Source organism: Ptychodera flava, chromosome 19, assembly GCF_041260155.1.
Source record: "Ptychodera flava strain L36383 chromosome 19, AS_Pfla_20210202, whole genome shotgun sequence".
Taxonomy (NCBI): domain Eukaryota; kingdom Metazoa; phylum Hemichordata; class Enteropneusta; family Ptychoderidae; genus Ptychodera; species Ptychodera flava.
In genome coordinates, this window is record NC_091946.1 from 11,827,695 (window position 1) to 11,841,735 (window position 14,041).

General features: G+C 36.2%; 1 protein-coding gene across 9 annotated transcripts in view; it reads right to left on the reverse strand.

The window, feature by feature from the left end:
- LOC139118587 (rho guanine nucleotide exchange factor 7-like) overlaps window positions 1-14,041 on the reverse strand; it is a 60,229-nt gene that overhangs the window by 18,868 nt on the left and 27,320 nt on the right. For 7 of the 9 annotated variants that reach the window (XM_070681981.1, XM_070681983.1, XM_070681982.1 and 4 more), the window contains exon 3: window positions 101-198. In XM_070681981.1, coding sequence (XP_070538082.1) covers window positions 101-198 — 98 coding nt within the window. Of the gene's footprint in view, window positions 1-100; window positions 199-5,176; window positions 5,624-14,041 lie in introns of those variants that run through there. The other 2 variants (XM_070681984.1, XM_070681989.1) reach the window with 2 other exon arrangements.

A 14,041-nucleotide genomic window follows, 5' to 3' on the forward strand; every position in this document is an offset into this window, starting at 1 on the left:
TCGCTCAACAGGCTTCACAATTCTGTTGTCTTGCAATTAATTTATATAAGAAGACAATTCAAAATAAAGAATAGTTGCACAAACTACTTTTGGAACTTACCAGACTGTGGTACTTGGAGCCTTTGGAGTCTTTGCTCTGGTCCAACGTAAATGGAACGGGGGATTGGGATTTCTGTACAGGGGATCTGGACAGAGTGTCTGTTGGTGGGAAAAAAATAAGTTGAGTGAGGTTAGAGATCTGGAAAGAATATCAGGAGGGTAGGTAGACGAGTTCAGTGAGAAGCACTACAGAGTATCTGGTGAGAAAGATTACAGGGAGTCTGAGATCTGGATAGTGTCTGATCGGTGTAAAAACTGACAAAGATCAAGGAAATATACTTCCTTCGTCTCTCCACACAACATTAAATAGGTAGTTTGTTGGCTGTGTGACTGCCTGTCTGTCGTAAAAGTGCTGAGTCTGACCGTGAGAGCCTTCCATTGTTCACAAAGCTCCTTTTCAATTTTAGAACTGAAATTTAAATTCATCAATGATTTCTCCTTTATCCTGTCCAGTAATTGTTGAAAAGGATAAAACAGCAACTCTGTGAATTTCATTGAATTACAAATACGCAACAGGAAACTCCGTCAATTCAAGATTTTTGGAAAATTACAGTTAAAATTTTACATTTTGTTGCAGGTTTTGACCCGATAGTCTTTTGGTGAAAGTCTTAAACAACATTTTTTTTAAGCATGAAAGTGCCTAAATGCAAAGGATTGTGGTACACAAACAAATTTTCTGTCAGGTTTTGTGCAAAATGAAATTTGAACAGCTCCAACAGAGTATTTCGCCTTCAGAAATCAGTAGTGGAACAGGTTGTGTAAACACGGCCACAGGTCTCGAAGGTCATGTAAGGTCAGACACAGTGGGTCCTCCAATTTATTTTGGACATAAATAACTGTGCATAGGTGCACTGTGAGGTACAACACTTTGTGGGAAATTCAGCAAAGCATGTCGATGGTTTATCAGTACACATTTTCCACAAACGCAACTCTCCAAAGAACCATAACCAATGCAACCGCAGCAACCATAACAAGTTTGTGAAGAATTAATTTAAGACTCAACTTTATTCTGCGCAGGGTAAAGTAATGGATTAAATGACTTAAGTTAAATTTGACATAGCCATGAAAATTAATTTTTTCTATTTCTGTGTCAAGGAACTTTAAAACTTTTTTTCTGCCGGGGCATCATTTGTGTAAACAAATAACCAACAATACGTAAACAAAGCAAATTCCTCCTACAAAGCTTTTCCAAGAAAATTATTCTTTGTGCTTATGTAATATCTTTGACCACATTTGAAAAAGGAACTGGTATCATAGTATTACCTAGAAACTGGCCTGAACGGATGTGAGAAACACCTGGTGAGGTAAAATTACTCCTCGATAAAAATGGATACACGCCAAAAGTCGAACTTGTTGTTCGCTTGGGGGTAAGGTGTTCTCTTTCAGTTTGGCTGACATTCAGCAAAAATCGGAGAAGTTGTTTATCGTTTTCGGCAAGACGCTTGGCAAATGCTGAATAAATATTGGCAAAAAAGAGAGCTATCGGTACTTTACCGTGTCGATGTACTCTTCCAGCCCTTTGAAAATTTTGACAAACAACATATTAAGACTCAAGCTTGTTAGCACTTCTCTTGAACATGTTTTTGTGAAATTCTTCAAATGTTTTGTTTTCAAAGACAATTACACAGACTACTGGAATGAACTTAAAACTTTGTGTCCACACAAAGAGACTGGTGACTCATTAAACTAAAATCCTGTTATATCCTTTCTGGAATTACGTTGGTTTTTTTTCAAGACCTTAAAAACTAGGAAGAGTGTATTTTGGCGAATTATTCATGCAGATTACTTCGCAGAATCATTGAGTATTTCTTGCGATTCTTCGGTTGGAAATTTCTTGATTTGTGAAATCATTGGTTGGAAGTTTCCTTGCCTACCCTTGTTTGATTTGCTTTTAATATTTGTTTCAGAGTTAGTCCTTGAAGTGGAATTGAATTTTAAATAAACATAAACATTTCTCATCAGTGCACTTCCCGTTAAGTAGTTGTCACAACACCACAAATACCGGCTTGAAGAAAATCCTATAATTGTGTGCGTGCCAAAAACTTGACCATCACAAAACCGATTATTCCTAAAATTACGTCAGCAAAAACTCATTGCTGGATGGACTCCTGTTGACCCTTTTGCAAGTAATGGTTTGACCCAAACTAATTATTTTCCATGGTGAGAGCGGACCCCTGAACGTGGAAACAGGGCGAAACAGAAATACAAAGACACAAAAATGTTTGGAAATGATATCCATATCGATATAAACCGGTATTTATTTTTGTTCAGAACCATGTAAAATGTAAAAAGTTGAAGGACGAAGTCCAACAACAGGATCTGACACTGATTCCTTTGCTAAAACAAACCAATGAAGTGTGAAAAAGTCACTAATCTTAAAATTTTGCGGTAGTCAATACAGTTGATTGTGATGACAACATGGGCTGTACTTGGCTCTACTTATCAAGTCAAAACATCCGATGAAACAGTAAATATTGAACAGCAATCAATTACACAGGAAACCCTCAATATGAACACAATCTTTACAATTTTTACCGAAGATTCAAAATCAGCAGAGCTTTTCAGACATGATTTCTCACACTTCAAGTAATCTGAGAATGTATCTGGGTTTAAACGGTTTGTGATATGACCTTTGACCCCAGCTTGATATCTCACTGCCTGAGTAAATATTGTCTGGACGGCTGACAAACAAAACCGCTTGCCCGCCTTCCTCCTCTGATCCAAGCTCTCGGCAGCCATGTACAGATAATCTACAAATTCCTTCATCGAATGGTCCCGAAATTCTTGAACAGTGTGTGAGAAAATCTTCGCTGTCAAGGCCTTTCATAGACGATAAGAGAGACTTTCCGATTCTAGCCGCAGATCTCTCAGTCATGTGTGGTGAACCATCAACTTCCAATTTACTCAATCAAAAGGAACAATTATTCTCTTCTTTATGTGTCTGGCAGCTTAATTCATTCATATAGAAAATGGTTGAAAGTACTTTGAACACTATCACTAGTCATAATAACGTAAATCATTTTAATGTAAAGTTGTATTTGAAAAAAATTTCAGTTCAGCAGGAGAGACGATCTGAAGAAACTTGTGAAAACACCAATGAAGGTTAATTTTTACCAAAACCTTTCAAATTTTCACATTTTTTTCCAGTATATATTGAAGAAACTACAGTAATTTTTTTAACACCTTTATATTACAGTTTATCCCGAGTTAATACTTAATATCTTTTTATGATAGTGACAATTTAATCATTAATGAGTAAATACTCTGACCTTGTCACCTGTTTAGAATCTGAGAGACATGACAAATTTCTCACTTTTTTGGTGAAAATCTCAGATTAGTGTCGATTGCTCATAAAAGTCTAATTGACCTTGAACAAAAATAAATTTGAAATGTATTCCTACTGCCTTTAAGGCCTGTGCATAATTGATGTATAATTAACCCTTTGACTGCTGTAATTTTTTCCACCAAAATTTTAATGCAATATTTCACCAATTTTTGTGAACTTTTCTGTAAGTTTTTTCATAATTTTGGACCAAATGGATATCACATTTCATCGGCTACAGTTTTTTATCAAAATTTTGACAAAAATCAGGAAGAAATTGACTGTGGAATATTTTGTAATGGTGACAAAAAATTAGACTTTGGTGCTCAAAGGGTTAAGGCTGCCATTCACAAAGCTGCCATTCCCAACCACATAGTATTGAAACTTACCTACTCTGAATATTAGCACTAATACAGATATTCTGAATATCAACAATGTAGAGAGAAATTAATCAAATCATCACCATATAATTCTGGAAACCGAATTTATTGATACACGTGGCAAAGTTATGCAGAGGCTGAGTCCAGAAATCCAAGCCAATTCAACAAGCCTTTTTATAAATATCAATGAGTCGACGGTGCCTTTGCTGGTCTAGGGTCACTGCCCTCCCACAATAGCCTGTTACAAACCCGCCTTCGTCACCTTCCGGTATAACTGCTCCGTGCAATCTCCGATGCTAATATCTTGTTTCATGAAATTTTTTCCTATAATTTAGGTTGTCTGCACTACAGGCTAATTTACGGGCACAGGACATCTAACTGGTTTTTGAGAATTCACCCAAAAAATGTTCATGAAATTTGAAAATACTGGAGTCTTTGTTTCTCACAGAGAATAGAAATTATCAAATGCCATGCAAATGTGGTTGAATTTAGCTGAAACTTAAAACTACTTGAAGTACTTAAAATGTTGGGACTTGATTTCTAAAAGTAATATTTAAAAGCTCTCATGGCATATTCATGAAAGCTCTCTTTTACATATATTCAATCTACGAACAGACTGAACAAAGGCTTTTAAGTTAGTAACAAGAGTCAAACATTTCACAAACAATTCTAAATTATTTTAAATTTAAAATGTGCCAAAAAACTTAAAATTTAAAGCCAATCTCAAAGATTTGCAAAATTCACTTGTTCTTTCTTTACAGATCATAAAAAAAACTTAGAACAAATTAAAATTTCAACAACAAAACTTCAAGTTCCCAAAATATTTGTGGTCAGGATGCCCAAACAAATCTCTAAGTACAGACCAAGTTCACACACCCACATCGATGAAAGTATTGCAATAAAATTATTTTTAGACCAGTCATTATCAATAACAAAACATTCAGAAATTTAGGTTGAAAGTTTAAGTGTTTAAATATGATTTTGCAAGAGTTTTTAAGTCAAAATATACTGTTGAAAGTAAAGCAATACAAAACTTTTTTTTTCCTGAAAATGTAAACGTACATAAAATCTGATGTAAGACAGCTCTTTCAGTTACTCCCTAGAAACAGAAACCGCACTCTCATTAGAGTATCAAATTATACCAGAAACTTCAAAGCTGTGAAAATAATCCCTCCAGACGGGTTATAAAAATATCCAAACACTGGATAGAACATAAACTAGCAACTCAATTCCGTCTACATCTCTGCTCTTTTTTTTCCCGCTTTTGTCCGCCGAGACGTAGATTTATCCACTGCTTTTGTCTACTCACCATTGGTGTCTAGTGCCTACCTGTCGACATTTATCACAATGAAGAAGAAACAAAACCGACTCTTACATGTAAATGTATTTCCATGTAAATAGTGCCAATTGTAGTTATCGTTTATGGTGGTCCTCCTGCTCTTCTTCTTGACGCTTTTTCGCGTCCCCACCACTCGCTTCCACCAGTGAAAGCACCCCATGATGCCGACAGAGTTTGACCAAGTCATTGACGGGGTTTCCAGAGATGGGTGGTCTTCACGGGAGAGCGGGGAGCAACGGCAGCGGTGGGTCCTAACCGGATCAGATGCGAACTCATAATGACACAGATGTACAACAAAAAGGTAAACCGGAGGCGAGCTGAGCCAGTCACGGAGAGTGAGAAGTGGAGAGGAAGTGGCGGGCTGAGATGCACCCACACACAAAACATACGCACATTGACTTGGCAGTGACTCAGTCACACAGCTAGCTCAAACAAGAGCAGCTGTCTGGATCCAGTGGCTTTATACACAGTAGTAGCATTTGTAACAGGAAGTGGTTAAGAGCCGATGGGGGAACAATGTCCTTCATTTGCATAAATCAGACTGAGTATGTTTATTTCAGCGGCTGTAGATAATAAGCCGTGGCTGCCCCCATGTGTCAACACAGACAAGACTAAATCAAGTTTGAAAAGAAAGGCATCCAACCCTCACTACTTTACATTTTATTTATCCTTTTATGAGATTTATCTGCTCGATTTACTATTCAGTTGCCGAGGCTGAAAATCGTTTAATATGGTTATCAATCTATGGCAACCTGTTTGCAGCATCGGGTTTATTCCCAATCGAAAACTAATCTCAAAGAAAAACTGTTGTCAAGGTCGTAAGGTTCAATGATAGGGCAAGTTACATTTTTCCAGCCTTTTATTTTTTTGTATGTTCAGAGTTGAAAGCCACTGAAAAGAACAATACGTACCGTCCATCAAACGGAGCAAATCGCACACAAAAAAGGAGTTAATTTATACACAAAAGGTACAGTAGAATCACTTGACCATGGTCATCTGAAGGCATGTGTCAATAGCTAGCCCCACTATTTTGCGCCAAAAGAATGTTTCAGTGTATGGGATGTTGCCGGGGAGATAAATGAAAGTAGGGGATTCACAGTCCGCGGGGCACGTGTTCAAAACTGTCGGAAGTGCTGTTAGGGTCAATGACACAGTGAGCTGTACCTGCACACGTACAGGTAGTAATGGAAACACTGCCTGAAATTATTGAGCCTGAGATTATGGTGAAAATTGCGATACACCATTCCTAATTTGTATGAACGAACAATTGACAAATCTGATCAGATAATCCTTTCAAGAGACGAAAACAACAGGGATGACAATTCTTCAAACGAAACAATAAATGAAAAGACTAAATAAAACAAGCATCAATCATAAAAATTTTTCCCTCTTATGTTTCTATCACTACAAAAACTAGATTTAAAATTTTTCAAAAAAAGTTAAAATTTTTTCACATAAAAATGATTCTGAATTTTTAAATGTCATTTTTAACATGTTCCAAATAGTGTGGACTGCAAAATCTGCACAGCAATAGTGAGTTGTGAAAACCGGCAGTCTTGGTAGAGTCAGACTAAATTAGGAGAAAGACCACACAACAATACAGTGACAATACTTCTTTCTAAATATTTGTCTTGGAGACCGGAATGCCTAAAGGCACAGAGATCTGGGTAGGGTCATCTTCTTTTATGTCTTGCTGATTAGAACAGTCCGTTTCTCATTTTCTGAACAAATCCAAACACAAGTCATTCACTATTGAGTCACACCAAAAGACTGGCGGCAACAATTGGTTTCCTGTAACTGCCGGGTTTTGCCCTAGATCTTCGACAGGATGTACGTTCAATTATCTATGAGTTTGCCGAGTGACACTAGTCTTTTGTGCCGGGGACACCAATTAAAATGAATTATCGCAAGTGGTTTGATGGGTGGAGAGTGCAACACCTTCTAACAACGGTTGTTAGCTTCTTGTATTTCAGAAGCAGTTTTTTAGCAGAGTCGTAAAAAAACCAATCTGTCTTAAATTATACTGCAATGTCCAATCTACCATGCCAGTCCTTGTTAGCATTGATCAAAATTAGAATTTGACATCGTACTTCTTAAAACACAGGAAAATTGAGTTTCACATTGAGAAATATTCAATCATAGGAAATAAATAAACCGCAGCAGAACATATTATCAGCAAAAGGCATTATGTACGGTGGTAAAGCGTATCAAATAGCCCATCAGCATTAACAGGATATCATTAAATGCACGTACACAGCCGTTGGATGTGGAAATTGAACTTCTATGGACTCAGTAATTGGATGTGTCAGATAAATTTTGACATGAATTCACAAATGTTGACTCAAAATTTCAAAAGTGAGTAAAAGCAAGAGCGTAAACTTAAAGATCATATACAATTATTGGTATATGTTGTTTATCATACAGATGACAGTTAACAAAACTGAACACGTTTTCACATGTTCCAAATTTAGTTTATCCTGCTCAAGGCCATCTCGGGGTAACTGATATATTACAGCTATTAAGCAGCAGCCAGCTATGTTCTGATTACGATGCAATAATCCTCCCTGCCAAGAGTGAATTATATGTAAATCATTTCTGTTCTCTCTAGATTGTTCAAGCAGTGATATTACTGAACACATGGAGGCGGTAACTATGGCAACAGTGAATTAGATCTTCAATCACTCAATTGAAACAGCGGACTAATACTCACAAAGGTGATATGGACATTACAAAGTTACAATATTTCATCATCATCTCTCAATAAATTGATGGTTGTATCGTTATTTTACATCCAGCAGATTTTTCAATGATCCCGCTGATTTCAACAAAGGGTTGGACGTCAACTCAGGCATCAAAGAAAGATGAGGCAAAGGCGTAATAATTGTTCTGACATAAATTAATATTGATAAAAAAAATTTATAACTTTTATTTATGATTAATTTTTAATGCAGATTCATATGAAGAAAAAAAAGAACATATTTGCATGAGTGTTTTTTGTGGTCAAAGTTGGTGGGAAAAGAATGGTTGACCAATTGAAAGTTGGAGCTGCACTTAAAAGCGCCTAATGACAACCATTCTTTGCTATCAATCGGACACATATCAATGGTAAAACACAGCTGGAGTGAAGATTTCACCGTGTAGTACTAGTAGATGAAGCTGGCGACCCTGTTCACTTGGAAAGTTGCCACGCCGTACATTTGCCATATCAGAAAGGCTTCGACCCAGGGTGACATGATCAGACACAAAGGGCACACTTCACCCACAGAGCAAACACCATGATGGATATAGGTTCAAATCTCCACCGAGCGAAAGGTGGCCGAACAGTTTGCACAGCTGTTTTACAAGCATTTTTCTCCTTAAGTATCAATCCTTTTTCGTTCTTTTTTCTCATCCAAACACTAAGAATGCCTGTAATTTGAGCCAAATTTCTGCATTAAAGGTAAAAAAAAAATCACAATTTGAAAAAAAAAAAGCAACTTATATTACAGTCATTAAGGGTGTAGATCAGTTTTTGCCAACTTTGACAATCTGAAACAAAATCTCTATTGATACATGTATGTCAATGACTTGGTTTAAAATGTCAAACCGATTGAAAACCGACAAACAGCGTATCACACCTGTGATCGATACTAAATCTCTCATCTAACAAACAGAATAAACTGACAATGTAGGAATCCATATCTATTAAAGCAACATTTTTTTTAATAGGACAGATGATTGGAACAAAATCTACTGGTAGCTATGTCAGGTTTATCTTCATCAGGCGTGTCTTGTATTATAATCTTTTGATTAAAATTCAATACGCTTCTCCTGTTTAACATTTAAATCCTGATGTCACCCATTATCTCAATTCCAATGATACCAGTTTGACATGACATGTCAAAACGATAAATTGCACTGAAATTTGAAAGTGAGATGTAAAATCGTTGATGTTGGATATTCTGTTGAGTAGTTTAATACAAGTGTTGTTGTCTTATCAAAATGTGGACAAAATTGAGCACAATTGGTGAAAACTATACAAAAGGATGAATGTACTGCATAAAGAAAGGGTGCCAGGCAGGTATAAACATTAGCACTTTGAGTAACACTCCGCGAGGGGTGCAGGTGAGGGTCAACTACTGGTAAAAACTCCCGCCCCCCCTCCAAATGTCAACATTGTAACAGCCACTTTACAATGTACCAAAGGCATTTTTCTCTAAGCTTCTGAATCCCCAATCTGAAACTCCTGCAAATCTCAGCCTAATCCTGCATGCCAAGTTGACAGAAAATTGCATTCATCTTCGAAAAGCCAAGAAGCTGGCATTATTCTGCCAAGTTGTGAAATTCATATTTTTACAGGTAAAAGGCAACCAATTTCAGTGAGCCACTACCGTGTCTAGCTTGAGTTTCACAGGTGTTCCCTGCCACTGTCGCTCCACAAAACGTTTATGGAGGACTGTGTCCCTCCCAAGTTGCACACAAGCATGTTACATTCTTTTATTGAGATGCGCCATAGGCTTTGGCTATTTTAATCGTGATTTACAGATTTGGAAGGATGGTCGATGGCAGGCTTTACTATCAAATAATTTGATAATATTTTTACACGTGTACATTTGGCTAATTCATGGAGTTCCTGAGGTAGGGCATTTTTCACTGTGAATACACATAAAATCTTCAAGATAACTACTTATAAATTGTTTCCAGGAAATATTAATCATAAACTGCAATAGATATGATGTATAGGTCATAATAATCTTATTGGCAATGGCAGAAATATGGTATGATGTGAGTTTCTAAAGAAAGCATTGTGACAACAACAAAATCGACAATGACAAAATTAAACATTAAAAGTGTGTTATGTATTGCATCCAGAGACACAATTTTGGCAGAAAGGGAAATACAGGGGGTGAAATCAGGGGGCAAGATTTCCATGGAAATTTTTCAGCATGGGGGAACTTGGCACTCAGAACTGTTTACAAACAAACTGGACACCGACCAGCTAATGGAAAAAAGCCAAGGTTGGCCTCACTCAACCATCTGACCCTTAAAAACGAGTGTAATTGTTATGACACTAATCCGCTTTTTATCTGACCCAAGAGAAAACACTCTAAAAAGCAATTTTTCTTTTAACTTTTCTGTACGCCAAGGCTGGATGGTTGTTTACTTGTCAAATATTTGACGTTATATTTGCCCCGTGGGGACCTTCATGATGCATTACATACGTGTGTATGCGTGTATGCGTACTGGGATGTTGTGGGAAAACAGCATGTGTACCTTTGACCTCTAGTGATGTCACAACAAGCAACTCTGTAACTTTTGCCTATTTATATTAATATTTATAATTTTACAGAATTAAACCAGACAAAATGCATTTTATATACATCCCATAAGCCTTAATTATCAATTTCTGAAGGAATATATATTCAGATAGGGCAGTGCTCTATCATAGCTTGTAGTTATACCGGTACTGTAGCATATTTCCGAAAGAGGAACTGTTGTACGTTATTATTTTTTCCACATCAAAGATTAACATGCTCATAATGATGCTGTTAGCCGGAATTCATTCCTGATATATGCTTACAGTTGTCATACATCCTGTTCTGAAGTGTTGAAGGATCTCATCTTGAATTAGAGAAAGCCAACGACCAACTCGTCCGTTTGCTTTTGAAATATAAACTTCCCCCTTTGGTCATCAATTAGCAATTAGCTGTTTACTTTCATAATCTCCACTCAAGTTCAAACTGTTTTTGCAGTGTATTGTTAATACAAAATTCAAACAGTAATCAAGGTGACCTTATGCTACATGACCTCAAATTCATACAATTTTTCAACATTAAAAATATTATGAAACTTATCAGAATGATTATCAAAACATTTTTCAATTACATTTGAACATAAAGAGAGTTGAATCCTGGCTCAGCCAATGATCACATCCATTATGTTGCTGTAACAATTATTTTTGACCATGGGAAGAAAATATCGCCGTTCATGTCACGTACAGCTTCTATCGAGAATTGTTTGCAGAGATTATTGCATCTACTTGCACATTTTGTAGGATTTAAACTTGATTCAAGGAGAGTCAACATCTATGTTTGTTGAGAGATTTTCACCTTCGTCATCAATTTTCAATTAGCTATTTACATTTATAATCTTAATGAAGTTCAAATTACTTTTTTGTAGTGTATTATAAATGAACTATCTAAACAAACCTGAAGGCAAAATTCTGCTTTTGACCTTCATTGATACAGTTGTACTGACAATACTTACTGTTATGGGCATCAAATATTTCTCATTGCATTTTGGTTCAATTCTCAATTCTGTAAACATTATGGAGTCAATACACGACTCATATACTTTCACCATGGCTACAGTGGCCATAGCAACAAAATGTCACTCGTTATGCTAATTGTGCAAGTGTGTCCCTCAAGTCTCGACAGAAATTTTCATAAAAATGACGTAACATTCAGAAATTTCAAAGGAACTTCACACGTAGTTTAGTAGTTTAAATTCCCCTTTGGCAAGATCTTATTTATCAGAATTTCCAAAGCAGTTTAGTTTAATTCCTTTTGGCAAGATCTTATTTTGCCATTGATGTAATAAACCAACATTTATTATTATACTACTAATATAATATATATTATTGTTGTTGTTGTTGTTGTTGTTGTCAACACTTGTTCAACTACTATATAATTATATTTTCTATCCAGATCCAAGCTTGGATTATACTGCATTCTTGAAATCACCTTTGAGTACATATAAGAATGTCACCACATGCCCTTGTCAATTCCCGATGATCACAGGTCCAGTTGTACTTTTATGTCTGGTCATGCATGGTATGTCTACATGCAAGTCTTACAGATCGACACCAGTCTACTCGGATCAGTTTCCTGCTAACAATCAAATCATGTCCCAATGAGAATACAACGTCTGATGAGTCTATTTGCGTAACCATTCCTGCGTATCCTGGTATAGACTTCACGATGGTATGTCCAGACATAACTACGGCTCTGGGCAGAATACAAGTCTTGAGTTCAAGCTGATATCTAATTGCGTTTAGCTTCGGGGTTAAAACACACAAGCAGGAAAATCGTTCGGGCATAGCAGAACAAGACATGTCAATCCTACCCTACAAACGGAATCAGGATATCGCACTGCTTACGCAATCCTTTGAAATTGGTCAATGCCCTATCACGATGAATAAATCAATTTTTCTGAGTTTACAGAAACTTTTAAATTCTCGTCAGATAAACTGCTGCACTTTGTTCACAGGTGATTTCCGATTACACTATTGACAAAAGGAGTTCAAGCTCTGACAGCCGAAAGCATTCCATTTACTCCAAGTCTGTAACTATATTGAGTATACCTGCTTTGGCCCAGCCCTTTCCTGTGTCACAAGTACTTTACAGAACAGCTCAAATAAAGGTTATTTTATCCTCATTCTGAACGGAAATCAATGAATGCATTATGATGCAACTTGTGGGTATTTTTTTCTACTTTTCATGCTATAAGTTTATTGACTTCCATTCATAATAGCACTGTCATTGTTGCCTCTTACAGACTGAGGTTACAGTGAAACTGAATGTCAAAAAACGTGCTACCTGGCAGAACAATTCTTATGACCTTAAAGGCGGGGGACTCAATCCCAGGGATCAAGTTTAGTCTGTTAGAGGATTATGGAGGTGTCATATCCTTTTGTTTTCCATTGAAAATGTAATCTAGTAAGTAAATTACCTGGAAAGACAATCTGATGTCTGACAATGGCCTTTATAATAAATAGCTTTTGTCTTGTGCTGGGGGGCCCAAAGTACATGATATTGCAGTGCATTTTGGGTACAAAGTTGAATTCTAACTACAGCAAGACTGAGATAGCGATCTCTAAAATACTGTTAACGTATACGTAATTGTTGTTACGGTAAAAAAGTTTGTTGAAACTAGCTCAACTCATTCATCTAAGTTACATCTTTTTGGCACTTCTGGCATTAAATTCCTGTATCACCTAAAAGTTTACTTTGGCTTCTGTAATCTTATGTGTTTTACCTGTAGAAATCTGCCATGTTGAAAATATGGTTGATGGCCTGAGACTTTTTTGATTAACTTACGTGACAAAATCATATTGAGGGTACTGAGAATTATAGACCATTTGAATATTTCAGTTATATGCTACTGGGGACTGACTGTGATAAAATTTTGAAAAAAGTTCAATAACTTTTTAAACTACCAATCAACACTAAATATGGACAGCTAATTAGCATTTGTATCTGCCTGCTGTATTTACATGTACATTTACATTTATTTACATGTACTTGATAGGCAAAAACAATGTATAGTAAAACAACGCATGAAAACACAACTCCTCAAGATACATTTAAGGAGAATAATACTGATCCAAGGTCCAGAATCACAAATAATTTTCAGCATGACCATTTCATGTGAGATTCAACTGGTCTTCCAAATTGGCCAGTACAAATATTCCAGGAAAACTGAAGTACAGTCCTGTATGACAGTTATGTAGGCCAATCAATTTAAGCAATTCACCACATATAAATTAATGGTTAATAAAATATTATGGGATACTTTTATTCAGGAGACAGTGTCTTATGAGTGACTATGAAAATTGACGGAATAAAAAAATTCAGCATCTGATGGACAAATAAGTAACACTGGTATGTATTACAGAACACTTATTTGAAGCCTAGTAATTTTGATGGATTGCTGGACAAATTTCAACATGGCTAATTTGTTATTGGTAGAAAATTGACCATAATTTCCTGTTTAATTTCAACTTTTGTCAATTTCCTGTACATACTTTATTTCGATGATTTACAACAGTGTAAGAACACATATTTTGATTTGAACTAATTTCTGCACTTCCGTCTTATGTTATTACAAAATTTCCACAGGGTATAAAAGAGATATACACAT